This window comes from Sesamum indicum, linkage group LG3 (genome assembly GCF_000512975.1).
Source record: "Sesamum indicum cultivar Zhongzhi No. 13 linkage group LG3, S_indicum_v1.0, whole genome shotgun sequence".
Lineage (NCBI taxonomy): Eukaryota > Viridiplantae > Streptophyta > Magnoliopsida > Lamiales > Pedaliaceae > Sesamum > Sesamum indicum.
Genome location: NC_026147.1, coordinates 11,638,025 through 11,656,045, shown reverse-complemented (window position 1 = coordinate 11,656,045; position 18,021 = coordinate 11,638,025). Strand labels below are relative to the sequence as shown.

Sequence of the window (18,021 nt, the reverse complement as noted above, 5' to 3'; positions counted from 1 at the left end):
TAAGTCGTTTATGACTATGAATCATGGTTATGCATTTTATAATAATCATAAAATATGCTTCCAAGGTCTTGGCTTTAAAAATGTTCCAAACCAAAGGATCAATAGGATGAAGATATCATTGATCTCGTGGAGGTTTACTCACAAGGTTAAGTTCTCTAGAAGGGGAATGACTCATTTCATGCACGTTGGTTTAGAGACACTAGTGCATGTGAGGGTGTGATCATTAGGAATGTGTGCACTAAATGGTTCTTTATTGGATGAGAACATTAAACCTTGAATTTCCTGGAACGATAGTGCAAAATTAGTCCTTATGACTTGAGGGATCATAATAACCTTATATTAGGTACCTTTTACTTTTATTTATTTCCTGATCATCTAGGTGATTATAAATGGGATATTTTCAGTACAAGCTTATCTAATATAAAGGTTAGTGAGTGGCACGCCAATGACACATCAACATGATCATTAAAACAGAAGATGCCCTATGCTCTTTACTATTTCTAATTAATAAATCCTTGGCCAAGGTATCACGACAACTAGGTGTAGGATTTCCTTGGTTAATTGTTCTTAATAAAGAAATGGAAGGAAGTGATGCATAGTATTTGACTGAACAAGGTCTTAATTTACTATACATGCCGTAGACTCAACTGGAAGATAATTGATGATAGAACCTTACTTGCATGGTATTCACTATCTAAAAGTTCTCCACCTTCACTTAGACATAGGGCTTTATGGCGTATTGCTGGATGCCAATCATGAGTAATGGGTGGGTTAATTTCAATTTTATTTAATTACTATAATTTATTAAATTTGACAAATCACAATGCTTGTGAGCCCATGACTATCATTAACATGAACCTAAGGGTTACACCCTTAATCGAAGAAGTTCACCTTCATTGGTTTCAATGAATTGAATATTGGATTATTTTTTTATTAGTAGGATTAATCTAAGCTATTTAATATAAGTATTGAATTAAAGGTATAGAAAAATTAATTAAAGTAGTCAATTATTCTTAAGCTAAACTAATTTAATTAATCGTGTGAAATATTTTGTTGAATTAAATTAATATATGTTAAATTGGCTAAACAAGTTCAAGGAAAAAGAGTCTATAATTAATTAATGAGATCAATTAATTTACTCATCGATTAATTTTGTAGGACAAATATTAATTAATAAAATTTTTGAAACTTCATTAGAATAAATTAAACAGGATTTGACTTTGTCCATGGACCAACCCATAAATATCCTGCAAGACAAAATATTATTTTGGAATATATATTTTGAGAGAAATATATTAATTAGAAGTTAATTTGGCCTAGAAAAAGAATTGAAGTGGAAATAGGACTTCAAACTCATTTGCCAGCGGTCGTACTTGATGAAATAGGATTCCACCCTATTGAAAGGATGAGTGGTTGGCCACTGTATATGAAAATACACAAAAATTCGGTTTACGGGCATCTGAACTCAATACTTGTCAATTTCAAGGTGTTATTCCTTCATTCCTCCGAGAAACCAATGTGATATATACCTTTTATATAGTGTATATGAAATAGAAATTCCATCCTTGTAATTTATGGAAGTTGGAATTAATGTGTTGGAGAGGAGATGTTTATTGTTTTGGACACCAATTCTTTCACTACAAATGTAATAAAGAAGGTTTTTAAGATAAACTGTAATGTTGAGTGTTATGTCGTTGATGGTTTAAGCGGTTGGGATAAGAGAATCGAATGTTTTGAAACACGTTCAAGTTACAAAGGATAGTGATGAATGTGTAGAAAATGTCTCATACACTCTCTACATTATCTCAACCACTCTTTTGAATAATTCAAGAAGTTTGAGAAATTTTCACATCTTCGATGAACCCAAAGAAATTGTTTCTAACTTTAAATCTTTGAAAACTTTAGCAAATTTGAAGAAGCGACTTTGTTTTGGTGATGTGGACACGATGTTGTGGGGAAGGAAGGGGGAGGAACGCGGAGGGAGAAAGAGAAGGAGAGCGGAGGCGACGAGAAGTGGAAGGGAAGACGGAGGGACATAGGCGGTGGAGAGAGCGGAAAGGGGAGGCAACAGAGGGGGGAAAGGGGATAGGGGCATGACGACAAGGGGGAAGGGGAGAGGGAGAGGGAGAGGGAGAGGGAGAGGGAGTGGGAAGAGGGCGATGGCGTGGAGGGCGGTGACAAGGGTGGATTGGAGGGGGGAGGGGATGGGGTAGCTGGTTTCGGGATGACTATAAATAAAGTTATAAATGTATTTTGTAATTAAAAATAAAAAAATAAAAAAATATGAAAAGGTCGTGAAATACACGAACTCGTATGAGGGATTTTTTTGCTCCATTTTTTAAAATACATGAGGGTAAATTATTATTATTTTTTTTTATAATTTTTTTTTTTTTGCATTTTTTGATTAACATATAGAGGTGAATTGCATTTTACCCAACTTTAATATGTCACTTTATACAAATATATTTAAAAATAGAAAAAACTCCTAGTCGGGATACTTTGAGTTCGAGCTTTGAGCACGAAATTCCATTCGTGTTTGAAACAATTCGAATTTGGATCGAACCTTTTACTGAGCTGCAGAGACTCGTATTGCAAACACCGCGTCAGAAGAGCTACTTCTCGTTTAAGGCTCATTACCAAGATTTCAAACTCAATCAGGCGTAAAAGTCACCTCATCACAAATTTAAGCCACAAGAATTCGAATCTATTTCCACCATTTGAGCGCGTCGACTCGCCCCAGGAAATTTCCACGACGCGTTGATCAACTCTTTTACAATCTGGAATGAGCAACTCTCGCACCCTGCCTTCCTTCAAGGCTGACTAGATCGCACTTCATTTTACTCCAAATTCATCCTCTGGCAGAAGAATCATGGCTAGGGTTTATGATAATTGGGAGAGGCTAGTGAAGGCAGTGCTTCGGAGCGAGCAGAGGGGTGGCCACCAGCGAACCCCCAGCGGAATTGCCGGCGCCGTTCCCGATTCTCTTCAAAGGACCACCAACATCAATGCAATTTTGCAGGCTGCCGATGAGATTCAATCGGAGGACCCTAATGTTGCAAGAATATGTAAGTGAAAACACAATGGGTGTTAGTAACAAAGTTTCTTTGTGTGTATTTGTATTTTTATGATTACTTTTTATTTCTATTCTTATGATTCATGTTTATGCATCCTGTACCTAAAACAATCTATTTGTTTTAGTTACTCTTGCTAACGGGAGGGAGCATAGGATTAACGAATGAGTTTTAACGTTTCATTTAGAGTAGTATCTGAGACATGATATTGTACTTGGAACCTATTATTTCCTGGCTGAGAGTTTGCATCAATTGTCTTGAAGGTGCAAAAGCCAAAAACAAAAAAATAAAAAAAGAAAAAAATCTTTTCCGCTGCTGTGGAGACTACACTATGTTGAGTTCATTTCATTGTTATATTAGGTTCTATCGCTAACATACTCTAGAGAAAATTCTCTCGGGTTATGCGAAAATGAAATTGTGTTTGGATGAGCAAGTTGGAGGATTTGACCAATTTTTATTAATATGTAGTTTTGACATTTTTATTCAAGAAACTATCTTTGGTTTACGTGTTATTTAAATGCTTGATCTTAAATTTCAAATTAAGAACACATTTTTTGTTTCCTTGTTACTTAAATCTGAAATAAATAACGTTTTCTGAATGAGATGCATTCTTTTGAAAATTAGGATGTAGGCTTTTGGAATGGGGAATGAAAATTAGCGTGTAGTCTGAAAATAGGGTTGCTCTCTGCAAATGTTTTAAGCAAAGTTCCTTGAAAATGTTCCAAACTAACACATTCATTTTGGGGAAAGAATCCTAGTTTAGTTTCTAAATAGCCCACAAAACCAATACATGTCTAGGCAGCTTTCGATCTGCCATGATATCCACATCTGTAGTGGGAGTGTGTTGATGAACAGATGAAGATTTTATATCTGTGGTAGAACTTGTAGCCAAGGTGGATGCTAGCAGTAGTTTTGGAGGTGTTGTCTCTCATGTTGCTTTATGTGTTCTATGGAGGGTTATATGTGAAGGCATTTCCTCGACTTAATCTGGCTGTTTCTGAAGGCGGGCTGTGATGTATTGACACTGTTAGTGGTAATTGTTGACATTCTCATTGAAGATATGGTGCACTAGGCTTTTGTAATCTTTGCTAGTTATATGTTGGATGTGATCGTATCCTTGCATTCTTTAGTTGCTACTTATATGTTGGATCTGATAGTATCCTTGCTCTCTTTAAAGACTATGAACTGTGTCATGTGGATGGAGGGCTCCGGTTCTTAAAAGCTAAGTGTTGTTTGGTTTTGTTTTCAAAGGCACATTTTCAATTCTATACTATTTATTGTGATCATGTTTGGTTGGGCTTCTTTTTTTTTGTGGGATTAAACATAAACTTCAAAAAATCCATTCTATCACTTCTCTTTTCATGCCAAAAAAAAGAAAAAACAAAACAAAAATGCTATTATAAAATATCACGTCTTTTGCATAAGTAACTATCACAAAACATCATAATCCTTATATCACGTATTTTCGTATAAAAAGCTATCTCAATACATCCTAATCCAAACATATTTTCATTCTTTCACATCTTTCCGTTAGAATACCCATCTCAGGAGATTCTGATCCAGAAATATTTTCATTTTTCTCATAAAACCCAGTGTAAAACCAGCAACTGACTTAGCGTATTGAAAATTGAAATTGAGAATGAAGACAAAAACAAATCAGGCCAAATTATTTGTCAAATTCTTGTAATGAATTCTTTATTTTTATCCACCTTTGTTGGTTCCTTCATTCCATTTCTTTTAAGTGGTTAAACTGATCAAATATGGTTTTGAGGTTCTATATGTTTTAACAGTCTCTGGCAGCTGAATTTACTTGTTGATTTTGATATTGTAGCTATCCATTGATTCAAGAGTTTTAAGTTTAATTCTTGTCTTCTTGGCATTTTTTTGGTTCAAGTGTGCGAGCAGGCATATACTATGGCCCAGAATTTGGACCCTAACAGTGATGGTAGAGGTGTTCTTCAATTTAAGACAGGTTTAATGTCTGTGATCAAGGTACAGTAACAGTTATCATTTGCTTAATGTGTTTTATTTGGCTGGCTGAAGTAAGCTTACGTATGCTGGGTAATCTCACAGGAAATAATGGATTCCAAATATTTGATTAGAACAAAAAGTTTTCCAATTCCATTGACATTTGCGATATTCCATTTCAAAATAGAGAATTCCATTTATACCATATATGGGCTTCTTTGATCTGATATTAAGATACTTTCTTAACGGGCGGTTTCTTTGGATGCTTATTCTTGTTTTAATGATTCAATGGTTCTGTTTAAGTAGAAGTCTTTTAGCATGGAATTTCACTGTCTGCTGCAGCAAAAGCTTGCCAAAAAGGATGGTGGCAGAATAGATCGTAATCGTGATATTGAGCGATTGTGGGAATTTTATCATCAATACAAAAGGCGGCACAGGGTGGATGACATCCAGAGAGAGGAACAGAAATGGCGTGAAAGTGGCAATTTTAGTAGTAATATTGGAGAGTGGGTCTTCTATGCCAATTTGTTGTTTTTATGTTTTACCATTTGTCCTTGCTAATGCTACTTTAATCCACATGTGAAATATTTATTCATGTGTATCAGTGAAATATGATGTTCAAATTAACAAAACTTGCGTTCGTGCTTTGTGCATATACAGCCAATAATGTATTGGTGGCTGTATTACATATGGCATTTGCATGGATAAAGTATTTGGTATTTTTATGTGCAGGATGCGAATAAAACATATATTTTTAGCAGGGCTTTACATATGGTACTAAATAACCATATCCTAGTGTTACAACATTATTATTAGTTATGTAGTTCAATATTTTACTGATGCTCTATCCTCTGTAATTTGATTACTCTAGGTTATACTAATTGCTCTCTTTTCCTCTTGCCATCTGTTCTGCCCTTCCTGGAGAAAAAGGAAAAAGAGAAAACAAGAATAACCTTTCTCTCTTAGTTTGCTTGTACGCATTTTTATTATTACCCATATAACCTTTGTGACAAAACAAATTATTTTCTGTTTCTACATGATCTGTTATTAGTTATTATTTTGCATGTATTCTACTGAAATAGTTATTATTAGTTATTATTTAGTATGTTGATCCTACTGAAATAGTTTATTGTGCCTGCATAACAAGCTGACTTTTTTACTTGTGCTTGTCTTCCTCTTTTAGCTTGCAACTTAGATTCTCAGAAATGAAAAAGGTATTTGCTACACTGAGGGCTTTGGTTGAGGTGATGGAGGCACTTAGTAAAGATGCAGCTCCAGATGGAGTAGGAAGGCTCATTATGGAGGAGGTATTGCCTGTCTACTTTCCATGTTCTTAGTTCATATAAGAACGGAAATATATTCTTATCAATGTTTCACTGGTAATCAGTCATGGTTCTCTTTTCCTGCATGTATGTTAGTAGCAGATTTGTTAAGACTATGAACTCTTCTTAATGAAGCATGCCAGTGAAAACTAGTCCATTTTGGCTGATTTTGTTGTTTGTTGTTACAGTTAAGAAGGATTAAAAAGTCTGATGCAACTATATCGGGTGACCTCATCCCGTATAACATTGTCCCTCTGGAAGCACCATCCTTAACAAATGCTATTGGATATTTTCCAGAAGTAAGCTGATATTGATCATATATATGTACAGATACATATATATGTCCCTTTTCTTATTTTGTCAACTTTTCTAGATGTTGCCTGAGCATCCATAACCTTTGTAGTTTGATCTTTTACTCTATGAAGATGTACCATTTTGTCCTATTTTATTATTTTATAGGATGATCTTGTTTCTCTGCGGAGTTGTACTATTGATAACTGAGGCTCTAAGCTTGCCTATCTTTAAAATCATAATCTGTTGCTGATGGCTATGTTGGCTTTTCAGTTTTTACTTTATATTTTTATTCTTGCCTGGAAAATCATCCATTGGTTGAGGCTGAACTTAAATGATAAGTGTTCTTGAGCTCTTATCAACACTGTTTACCTTATAATCTGTGCAGGTCAGGGGGGCAATATCAGCGATAAGATACAATGAGCAGTTTCCTCGGCTTCCAGCTGATTTTGAGATTTCTGGACAGCGGGATTTGGACATGTTTGATCTTTTGGAATATGTATTTGGGTTTCAGGTTCTTGTTCTTCAACCTTCTCTCTTTGAGTAAAATTGTCTAGGGGGGTTGGAGATTTCCTTTCTTTCTGAGTTTAATGAAGTTTAAAAGTTTGTTCATAGGTTCCATTAACTCTTTCCTATTTGACGGAGAAAAGGAAAAGAGTATAGAGTGTGGTTATCATTTGTTTCTGAATGAGTTTGCTAGCAGTTTAATCATCTGGAAAGTTTTCTAAATGAATGCTGCTTGTTTGATGTGTGCAAGTTGACTAATATATGCTATGGCCTCTAATGGTTTTCATGATTCTTGATTTACAATCTTTCTTTTACTGATGTAAGTCTTTGAACCTTGCCTATTACAGAAGGACAATGTAAGAAACCAACGTGAGCATCTCATTCTTGCTTTAGCCAATGCACAGTCCCGACTTGGTATCCCAGTTGATGCTGATCCAGTGAGTTGCACATTAGGTTTTACTTGTTGGACTTGGAGACAGTCATAGGTATAGAACTATAGTAGTCTACAGCTAATCGTTTTGCAATATATTCTGTTGCAGAAGCTAGATGAACGAGCTGTAAGAGATGTCTTCTTGAAGGTCCTGGATAATTACATTAAATGGTGTAGATACCTGCGGATACGCCTCGTATGGAATAGGTTATTTCTTCAACATCCTGCTATCTTTTAGTTGACAAATAACCAGCTTCTTCGTTTCTTCAACATCTTGCTATCTTTTAGTTGACAAATAACCAACTTCTTTTCAATTTGTTCCTTTAGTTTGGAAGCCATTAACAAGGACAGGAAGCTTTTCCTAGTTTCCCTGTACTTCTGCATATGGGGCGAAGCCGCGAACGTCCGCTTCCTTCCTGAATGCATCTGCTATATATTTCACCACGTATGATTTTAATATACCTGCGTGTAGGATCTTTATTCTTTGTTGACCAAATATGTCATATCTTTTTGAAGTGTTCTTTATAATTTCTCTTTTAGTTGGAGAACCTTTACTTTTACATATTCATGTTTCGATTGATGAAGTATTTCCTTCTTCTGTGTTGGTTGCGTTGTCCAACTATTTTTATCTTTCCTTCGTCTTTCTGGTTTACTTTTGCCAAACTTTGATTCTTCTTTACAGATACTTTTGCCGTTGATGACCTATCTGCTCAACTCATTGCCGTTTCTATTTTTCACTTGTTATGCAGATGAAATAGACTTGCTTATTAGATTAAGTTACTGATGCACTTTCTGTACTTTACTTAGGCTAGACCTCTTATAAAATTAGTGTAAGTTTTCAGTATACCTTTTCTGTTCTTCTTTGGCTAAAAAATTTATGAAATTACTTCAAGTTATCAATGTATGATATGTTGTTGCTGTGGGTAAATATCTAGAACATGTATGGATGGAATTTTACATTTTCTAGTTTCATCTCCATATTTGTTTGCATGGCTTGTCTAGATGGCAAGGGAATTAGATGCAATTCTGGATCACGGGGAGGCAACTCATGCTACAAGTTGTATAAGTGAAAATGGTTCTGTGTCCTTTCTGGAGCAAATCATTTGTCCCATATATGAGACCTTGGCAGAGGTGAGTACATTTGTTGCATGCTTGCTCGTGACAGTTGTGTCTCACCTGGCTTCCTTAACAGGTGAGACATAATGTGCACTGTATTAAAATACCTGATGGAATTATTTCTTGGGTTTGTTATATGATAGTCTGTTGTCTAAGTTCTTGTAAAATGCATAGAATTTTTCCACTAAACATCTTAGGATAATGCAATATTACCTGCTTAAGTACCATAAATGGTTTCTTTTGGAAATTCTGGATGCAAATTTAACCCTCAAGATGCCTGTCTTTCTCCTTCTCTGGGTATCTCTGTTTATCTGCAGGAAGCTAGCAGAAATAATAATGGGAAAGCGGCACACTCAGAATGGCGGAACTACGATGACTTTAACGAATATTTCTGGTCTGTTTTTCATTTCAATTTTTTCTAACTGATGCTTTCGTATTTCTTTTTATCTCAGATATCACATCACTTGCAGGTCACCTGCTTGCTTTGAGTTGAGTTGGCCTATGAAGAAGGATTCTTCATTTCTGTTGAAGCCTAAACCTAAAAAAGGAAAACGGGTTGGTCTTGGTTATCATTTATCATATTTATTTGTATCTCCTTTGTTTGTATATAATTAAAATGGCTATATTGTCTGTATTTGTTCTGTATATTCACTTTCATTTGTTGTTTGTTCTCAACAACAGACTGGCAAAAGCTCATTTGTTGAGCATCGAACTTTCCTTCATCTGTATCGGAGTTTTCATCGTCTATGGATCTTTTTGATTGTAATGTTTCAGGTAAAGGTTTCAACTCTGTCAAATGTCATATGCTCCACAGGGCAGTCCATTTCTTATTCGGTCATCTTGCTTTGTGGTTGACAGGCTCTTGCTATTGTGGCTTTCAACGATGGAAAACTTAACCTTAATACCTTTAAAAGAGTGCTTAGCGTTGGCCCAACATTTGCTGTCATGAATTTTTTAGAGAGTAAGCCGTCCCATTATCTGATGTTATTCTGTCCTCGCTGCCCCAACTTACTAATCTCGTACTTCAGTAGTTTGCCTTGCCTTCCTGTTTTCTTCAGTGGGGCTTATTGTTTGTAATATAGGTTGTTTGGATGTGCTACTAACTTTTGGGGCCTATACTACTGCCCGAGGCATGGCTATATCAAGGCTTGTTATCAGATTCTTTTGGTGGGGTTTGAGCTCCGCGTTTGTGCTTTACGTCTACCTGTAAGAGTATACTCTTCATATAAATACTTGGGTTGCTTCAATGCTTATACTAGTTGCTTATGTAATAACATGGTTTCAGGAAACTTTTGGAGGAAATGAATACAAACGCCTCAGATTCAGTCTATTTCCGGATTTATGTCCTAGTATTGGGTGTATATGCTGGTTTTCGTGTGGTTCTTGCACTGCTGCTCAAGTTCCCTTCATGTCACAGGATCTCAGAAATGTCTGATCATCCATTTTTCCAATTTTTCAAGTGGATTTATGAGGTATTTGCTCGTCTATTGGCACATGTCCAGTATTGATTTTCAGTAAATTTCTCTATCTATTTTCAGAAAACCAACAGAGGAAAAGGATACCGGTAAAAATATAGAATGGAAGAGCGATACTGGCATCTCTTTTTTGCATTGCCTATGTCTTTATAATCAAGTTGACCCTAAATGATCAAACTATCACCTTCCTGCTTGAGGTTTTAAGTACAAGTTGATGGCTCCAATGCTTTCTATTCCTGAATGGGTCTTTTTTCCATGATTCAACAATCATGAGTTTCTTTTTCGTCCAACAAAAAAGGATTGTATTTTGCACTCTTCTTTTGTAAACTTAACAAGTTTCAGATCCTTTTGCTGTAAAAACAAGAAATTTTTTATGCTGAATTGGACTCCATAATGATAAAATAAATATTCGAATTACCTTTTATTACATGATTATCTGTACATTAAATCTTGTGATAACTTCAGGAACGCTATTTTGTTGGTCGTGGACTTGTTGAAAGGACTTCTGACTATATAAGGTTTGCTTCTGTTTTTCTTGAAATTGGTGCATGTTTTCTCCTTGACACCTCCATGTGGGTTTCTCACCTATAACTGAAATCTCATTTTTTCCATTGCTGTGCTCAATAAAACTTTTATCGATGTTTTCCTACGTATGCACTGCCATTATTTGTAAGCCAATCTACGGTGAGGAAACTGGTGGTTATGCTTTTGTACAAAAGCATACCACTTCACTTCATTACCTTTATGTGCATTAGAATCTATGTCCAGAGAAGTTATATGCTTCAAAATAAGGATTGGGCTTATCATGGTGGTGACATGCTAGTGCTGTGGTTTGTGTTTATAGTTCACCATACTATTACTGCGGTGTTTATTCTTTCTGCCTGTGCAGCTACGTGTTTTACTGGCTGGTGATCTTTGCTTGCAAATTCACTTTTGCTTATTTTCTTCAGGCAAGTCATGATATCGTGCTGTTGAAATATTTATTACTATTAGAATGTGCATTATTTTTTGTCTTGTCTGAATCAGTTAAGGTATTCTGTGATGGCAGATTAAGCCACTAGTTGAGCCAACTAGGATTATCATAAATCTACCGCGGCTTCGGTATTCATGGCATGATTTGATATCAAAGAGTATGTTCTTCTTTTCTCAGTTAGCATTTCCCCCTTGCTTGATGGTAAGATCTACAGGGTTGGTTTAGTGAGAAATCAAATGCTTTCTTTGGTATTGTGTCGTGTATTATTAAGAGGGCTTAAGTGTCCCTTCTGACTTCGAAAATAAATTGCACTTGATATTATGTACCTTGTAAAGAACCAAAATGTATTGTGGGCTTAAAAGATCTTGGTTTGGATTTTAGAGTTTTCACTTTCATTGTTATGATATCCATCTGAGTTGCTGGTTGGCTGAGATGTCCTTGATAAAGATTTCTTCTACAGAAAAGCAGCAATGATGGTTATAGCATTTTTTTACGGTGAATCTAAAATGGCTAGTCTAGATTATAAATCATAGAAAATTCATCCGCTGACTTCTTGTTTCCTGTCAGTTGTGAAAGAAATAACCCATAAGCTTCTTAATTTGTTAATTGTGGAAAACTTAGTATTCCCTAGTACTTTGTTTTTTTGCAGTTCAATTGTTAACCCTGCTCTTGTCAGCAGTCCTTGTCAAATTCCCCTTTGTTTTGGCTGTCCATGGAGTATCACAGTTGTAGTTTCAATTTCTCGCGCACAAACAACTGGAAAAATGTTTATTTCCCTTTTTGAGTTTCCTTGAGTTAGGAAATTTTGATTCAAAGGATCCATTAGGTCTGTGACCACCAAAAGATTGGCTGATGGTCAATCCTGGCAATGAAACTATTCGTTTAGTGCTTGAAGATTCTATGATTTAAACCACTCCAGCTGTTTACTTTCATGGCTAGGTAAGTTTTTAGACTGACTTGTTCTGCTGTTTTTCTCATACAAATTGATTTTGGACAGAAGATCGGAACTCTGTGTATTTGAACTTGATTTCCCTGTGGGTTCTTACATACAAACGACATAATCTCTCTAGGAGTGAAATATTTGTCTTTAAGATCTTGCCGTATAATTCAATTTTACAGGTGGAGTTATTTTTTGTGATCAATTTGGTTGAATTTTTGGACTAGAACCTGATGCTGTCTTATTTTATTTTGTCACAGATAATAATAATGCATTGACTATAGCTAGTCTGTGGGCGCCGGTTGTGGCTGTGAGTGTTTCCATTTCCTTTTTTCATGCATATGCAATTGTAGTGGTCGTTCTAATGCTTTGTAAAATAAACTATGTGGCATGTATGTATTACTGTACACCTGACGAGGAAAAGTTTACTTGCTACTCATTTCCACCAGGAACAAAACCAATTGCTTCTCTCTATGGAACACAGCGCATAGAGTAGAGTTATGAAGAATGGAGCTTGTTAAATTTTTTCTGGCTTGAGTCTGAGATTGTTTTAAACTTCTGTGCTCAAACTCTTGAACATTTATCATGCTTCACACCAGGTCCCATTGCCAAGAGTTGCAGAATAAAATGGCGAGGACATTACCAAACACCTTATAAAAATCTTACAAATGGAAAGAAAGACTAATCAACATATACTAATGTTTATCTCATCCCTGTAGCATATTATCCAAATGAAAGATTGTAAGTGTATAATAATAGGTATCTCAGTCCTGGTTGGACTCAATGATTGTGATGTTGTGCTTTAAGCTTCAATTGGAAGCAAATCCACTGAAATCATATTCTCGCAGCTGCCATTATCTTTAATAAGCTTCCCAGACTACCCACCTAATCTATCTCCTATTTTGAATTACAAAGACTTTAATGAGGCTAGTCAACATCACCGAACATCATATCTCTCATCAATCTTATTGTTATCATCATAAGTAGAGTCTTGATCCCCTTCCATGCGAACATTTCTTATCAACAATTTTTCTGGTTTCTATTATTGTTCTTTCTACTGTAGACATACATACTTGTAATAATGATTGTTTACCTACCAATTTGATTTGAAGGAGCTAATGCAGCATTATTCGATTATTTGGTGGTTTTGCTGATTTAGTTTTCATGCTCCAATGACCATCTAATGGTTTCTTGGAACCGTTCCATTGCGCTGCTGATTTCATGTAGCCCTGGCTATTTTCAGCTCCACTATTGTCTTTGTGCTTCTTTCTTTTAATTCGAACCTTTTCTGAACTGCGGTGCGGTAGGAGACTTTTAACGAGTTCTGCAGCATGAGTGCTTCTTTAATGGATTAATAAAGTCCTCCATCCTATCCTGCTCTTAGGTAAAGGCAATTTGCATTATCAATTGACAGAAGACCTCTGTTATAAAAAACAAGAGTTGTTGTCTTTTGTCTCAATCTTGAAACATAGTCTGAACATAGTTTGAGGACATGATTTTTATGGATAAGCTTGTTTTCTATTTCCTCTCTATCAAAATTTTAGACTTACCCCTTACATTAAGTTGATTTGAATTTCCTGATGCACGTCTTTTCGATACCAAGTCCACTACATTCATCTTTTCACTCTCAGATCCTTCTTTAAATCAATGATTCTCTCTAGTGTGGTTAATTATTTGTAGAAACCCAGCGCATAAATTTTTAATCTAGGAACTCTCATCTCACCTTCACTCTCTTGTCTGTTAGGCACACATGACAGTACCCCAATTATGATAGAAATCTCAATTTCCCTACGCCTGTCTGCGTTATTTGGACTATCCAGTTGCATAGTTAGAAAAAGGCTGTCGGATTTGCCTTTTTTTGGGGCGCCAGGACACCCATCGCACACCTGGTTGAATCTCAACCTTGCTGGGCTTTTTACAAAATAAACCTTTTTTTTTTTTTTGGAAGAAAACCCTAATCTGCGCCTTTTCTTGTCCGTCAAAGGCAGTAGTTCTTATTTGTCCTATTCTTTTGTGTTTTTTCCTTGAAAATTTAGTAAATGGTTGATTACTTTATTTTGATATTGATATATTTATTGTTACAATGTCATAACTCAAGTTTCTTGCTATCAATATAAGTCAATTTCCTAAATAACTGAACTTATGGTTTTTCTTGCCATAATATTTGTAATGATTTGCATGCTTCTTTAAACTTTGGGTTAAAAGATAAAATACCTAAGTTTGAACATGTTGATCTTGGTAATTAATTGTAAAATATGAATTTTTTTATGCAAATATACTATGATGAACCATGGGCCTTTGACAACTATGTCCAGTGGCACAAGGTGCTGGGTGAAGGCTTTTGCTTGCCTGCTTGACTAATTCTTCCTCTTTATTTTATATGGAGGAAAAACTCCAGGGGTTGCATCATGGCCTCCACCTTCCTTTTGTGTTGCAAGTTTCTTGAGTTTCCCAAGGTCTTATTGCCAACTAGCATAACTAGTCTATTAAGAATTCGGTGCATAATTCAACTAGCTAAATAAAAATCAAGCAGCATGTTCAATGCTGTGCATCTCAACTTAGATACTGAGACTAGGAATTCAAAAACTTAAAACTACTTCTGTTCAAAATACTCTTCTTGGACTAGATTTCATGCTCACTGGCAGAAGCTCAGTTTTGAAGTGTCCTGTATTCCTATTGATAACTAAGTGAGCACTTTTCTTTATTCTGCTGCAACTAATGGGGCATGCTGTCCAATATGTTTGGGGTATAAGATGACCGTATCTCCTAGTCGCCTAATGCTGTGGTGTAAGATTCATATTTCTGCAACTCCTGTAGCATTTGAAATTTATTGCTAGCATTAGTAATTCATTTCTCTAACAATTCCAATATTTTTCCTTGTCCTGGGATGTTACTCTATATGCCTATTGTTTATATTTCAGGATTTCATTTATGATATATGTGGTCATGTGTTCTATTTTAATTTGGATATGCATTCCTTCCCCCTTGACCATTTGATCTACAGATTTATCTTATGGATATTCACATCTGGTATACTCTGTTATCTGCAATTTATGGTGCCGTGATGGGAGCAAGGGCTCGATTAGGCGAGGTATTGACTTTAGTCTTTGCCGTCTTGATATTATGTGTTTAGTGAATGCGCTGTAGATATGTATAGTAGTTCACTCCTCATACTTGTATATTGTAATGTTCAAAATGCAGATTCGATCGGTTGAAATGGTGCATAAGCGTTTTGAGAGTTTTCCAGAGGCTTTTGTGAAGAATCTTGTGTCTCCACAGATCAAAAAGTAAATATAAGAAACATCCTTTGTTAAAAAGACCCTAATTGGTAAAACCTGGGTTTGTATGACCTTTTCAATTGACGTTTTAATCATTATATTTCTAGGATCCCATTCGAAGCACAAGCATCTGAGGTCAGTTTGTCTGGAACAGCTACCTTTTTTTTTTATAATTGAAGTTAGCGTGTATTTGATACTGAATTTGATTGTAGATACCTATATTTCTGCAAACTGGTTCATCTCCCCACATTAGGTGGCATTTTGGTTTCTTTCCTTCATGAGTTTTATACGCGCATGAAGTTTGATTTGGTTGTTTCAAGTGAATTTGTGTGCTTTGACTTGCCAGCAAAAGAATGAATGACCTTCCCTTCTCTGTATCAATTGATTATAGATGGCAAAAGACAAAGTCCTTCCTTTAAATTTTAAATCAAGAGTGCAAGCATTTCTTTTCTGCTCTTATTGAAATTTGCATTATCACATCATGCAAATATTTGAATGCAAGATTTTAGATCAGCATTGTAAATACATAATTATGTGAGCAATGACGTGCATGTGCTTATAGAATTCCTATCTATTTTGTCTATCCTTAATTTATTTATTAGAGACTCCGTTTTCGTGATACTAAATTATGTGGCTCATTTCTTTGTCGGTCAATATAGTGCATGCGCAGTAATTATAAGCCAGTGGTCCATGAATGTAGTTTCTCTAAAGATAATTTTGGTTGAAAACAGAAAAGTATGTTCGGACTTGGCGAACACATCCTCAGTGTTGTGCTACCTTGGTTCTGCTTGTAGAAAAAAGAGTTAATAAACAAGAGTATTACGGAATTGATCTGCGTGATCATAGATAATTGACAAGAAGAATCTATTTTCTGAAGTCTGAACATGAAGTTAATCCACGTGTCCTGAAATTCATTTTGGCAGCTGAAGCCTTCTTGAGCTGATCTTTTTGAAGAATCAGAAGAATTTGTGCCAAAATAACAGCTGACAAGACATCCCTAGCACTGTAGAGCCATAAATTTTTGGGTTTATATTATTATGTCTCAAGAATTAGTAGAGTGGATTGATGCCACACTAATTCCATCTTAAGAGAAATAAAGATTGAAACTGATGCTGGATGTGAAATCACTAGGCCATTGACCAAAAATCATTGGAGATGGTTTCATGGAAGATGATATATGGGATCTTGAAGGGTTCTAACATATGTCAGCTAATGAACGGTATGTGGAAACAATAACTTGCAAAAATATAAGAGAGTAGATCAGGAATGTTCGAAACCTAGATTGGGTACAACTTCAGGGCATCAATCTGAGAATTGGAATTTTGTCACTGTTGAAGTTGTTTGATATCCGTCAGCTGATGAATATCACTGTAATTCCAAATAGAGGATATGACCTATGATGCATTGAAATCCTTCTGCGCAGTGCTGCAGATGTATTATACCTGGCAAGACGATTTCGACATATATCGATAAAAGAAAATTCCTGCACGGTTCCAACACATCACTGACGTGGTTGGGACTTGTTGCTGCATTATTGGGTCTTTACTCTCCCTCCCGTTTTTTAAAGGTTTAAGAGCTGTGACAAATTAGCAAACAATCTAAGATTTCTAAAATCAATTGAAAAAAGTAGTGTTAACGCTTCTAATTCAGTCTCTCTTTACCCTCTCAAATATCTTAAGCTAGTAGACTGATGTTTTCCTCTTTCTGATCTCATACTCCAAGTACGACAAACCCAGCATTACTTAATGTCTTTATTCTATTTGCATCAATGTCTTTGTGAATCTGTAATCTGTTACCAATTATACAAGTACATGCGTGTTTGTAAATATATATTATATACATATATCCCTCTTAATATTTTTTATAATTCTTAATAGGTAAAAGTACATTATAGTTGTGTCCAACATTTCCTATATTTCCATTTTTGTGACTTAATCGTTTTGTGCCTGTTTTTCTGTCCACGCTCAATAAGTCACAACTCCATCAATTGATTCCAGTATTTTGTTTCAACTAGTACTGAACTTCTTTTTATGAAAGATGAACTGATCCTACTATGTCTTTAACTTCTGATACTATTAAAAACATTAAAGAACTAATCTTAATTTGCGGAAAGTCTGCTGTTCATGTTACTCTAAGACAGTCTGGACTTCAGTACCAAACTACTGGAACCATACAAACTAATACAGATATCTCTTCTATACCTAATTTTATTATATCTTTTTGCTTCAATGATGGGGATAATTAGACTTACCTCTCTTCTGATATAGCTAAATTACCAATTCTTGCTATGCGTTTGTAATTTTAAAAAGGGGAAATTGCACCTTTGGTGCCACATGATAGAGGGTGTTATACATTTGGTCTCACAGTTTACGGGCTGAGCACATTTGGCACAAATAATGCTACACCCATGACGAAAAGGGCAATTCCCCTTTTAAAAACCTTCTTACCGAACTTCTCTTACTGTTAGATTTTGCATGGAAAAACGATCACATTAGTATAATTGTTGTGAGTTTTCCTTTTTATCTTTGGCTGAAGTCTATCCTCATGTTTTGCTGACAAACCTGAAGGGCTAGAAATGTAATAATTGTGTACATAAAGGGGAATAATGGTAATAAGCATTAAGAAAAGAATATAAAAATATAAATCTTTACTA

General features: G+C 35.5%; 1 protein-coding gene across 1 annotated transcript in view; it reads left to right on the top strand.

Annotated features, from left to right (window-relative positions):
- LOC105158060 (callose synthase 10) overlaps positions 2,467 to 18,021 on the top strand; it is a 37,227-nt gene continuing 21,672 nt past the window's right edge. Inside the window, exons 1-23 of the mRNA XM_011074684.2 lie at positions 2,467 to 3,065; positions 4,966 to 5,063; positions 5,382 to 5,545; positions 6,223 to 6,346; positions 6,550 to 6,660; positions 7,041 to 7,166; positions 7,507 to 7,596; positions 7,699 to 7,796; positions 7,917 to 8,034; positions 8,592 to 8,720; positions 9,023 to 9,099; positions 9,176 to 9,260; positions 9,387 to 9,479; positions 9,564 to 9,666; positions 9,788 to 9,911; positions 9,991 to 10,177; positions 10,646 to 10,698; positions 11,070 to 11,130; positions 11,229 to 11,310; positions 12,351 to 12,400; positions 15,095 to 15,181; positions 15,292 to 15,377; positions 15,476 to 15,503. Of these exons, the coding sequence (XP_011072986.1) occupies positions 2,870 to 3,065; positions 4,966 to 5,063; positions 5,382 to 5,545; positions 6,223 to 6,346; positions 6,550 to 6,660; positions 7,041 to 7,166; positions 7,507 to 7,596; positions 7,699 to 7,796; positions 7,917 to 8,034; positions 8,592 to 8,720; positions 9,023 to 9,099; positions 9,176 to 9,260; positions 9,387 to 9,479; positions 9,564 to 9,666; positions 9,788 to 9,911; positions 9,991 to 10,177; positions 10,646 to 10,698; positions 11,070 to 11,130; positions 11,229 to 11,310; positions 12,351 to 12,400; positions 15,095 to 15,181; positions 15,292 to 15,377; positions 15,476 to 15,503 (2,370 nt within the window). The 5' untranslated portion in view covers positions 2,467 to 2,869. The remainder of the gene's footprint in view (positions 3,066 to 4,965; positions 5,064 to 5,381; positions 5,546 to 6,222; positions 6,347 to 6,549; positions 6,661 to 7,040; positions 7,167 to 7,506; positions 7,597 to 7,698; positions 7,797 to 7,916; positions 8,035 to 8,591; positions 8,721 to 9,022; positions 9,100 to 9,175; positions 9,261 to 9,386; positions 9,480 to 9,563; positions 9,667 to 9,787; positions 9,912 to 9,990; positions 10,178 to 10,645; positions 10,699 to 11,069; positions 11,131 to 11,228; positions 11,311 to 12,350; positions 12,401 to 15,094; positions 15,182 to 15,291; positions 15,378 to 15,475; positions 15,504 to 18,021) is intronic.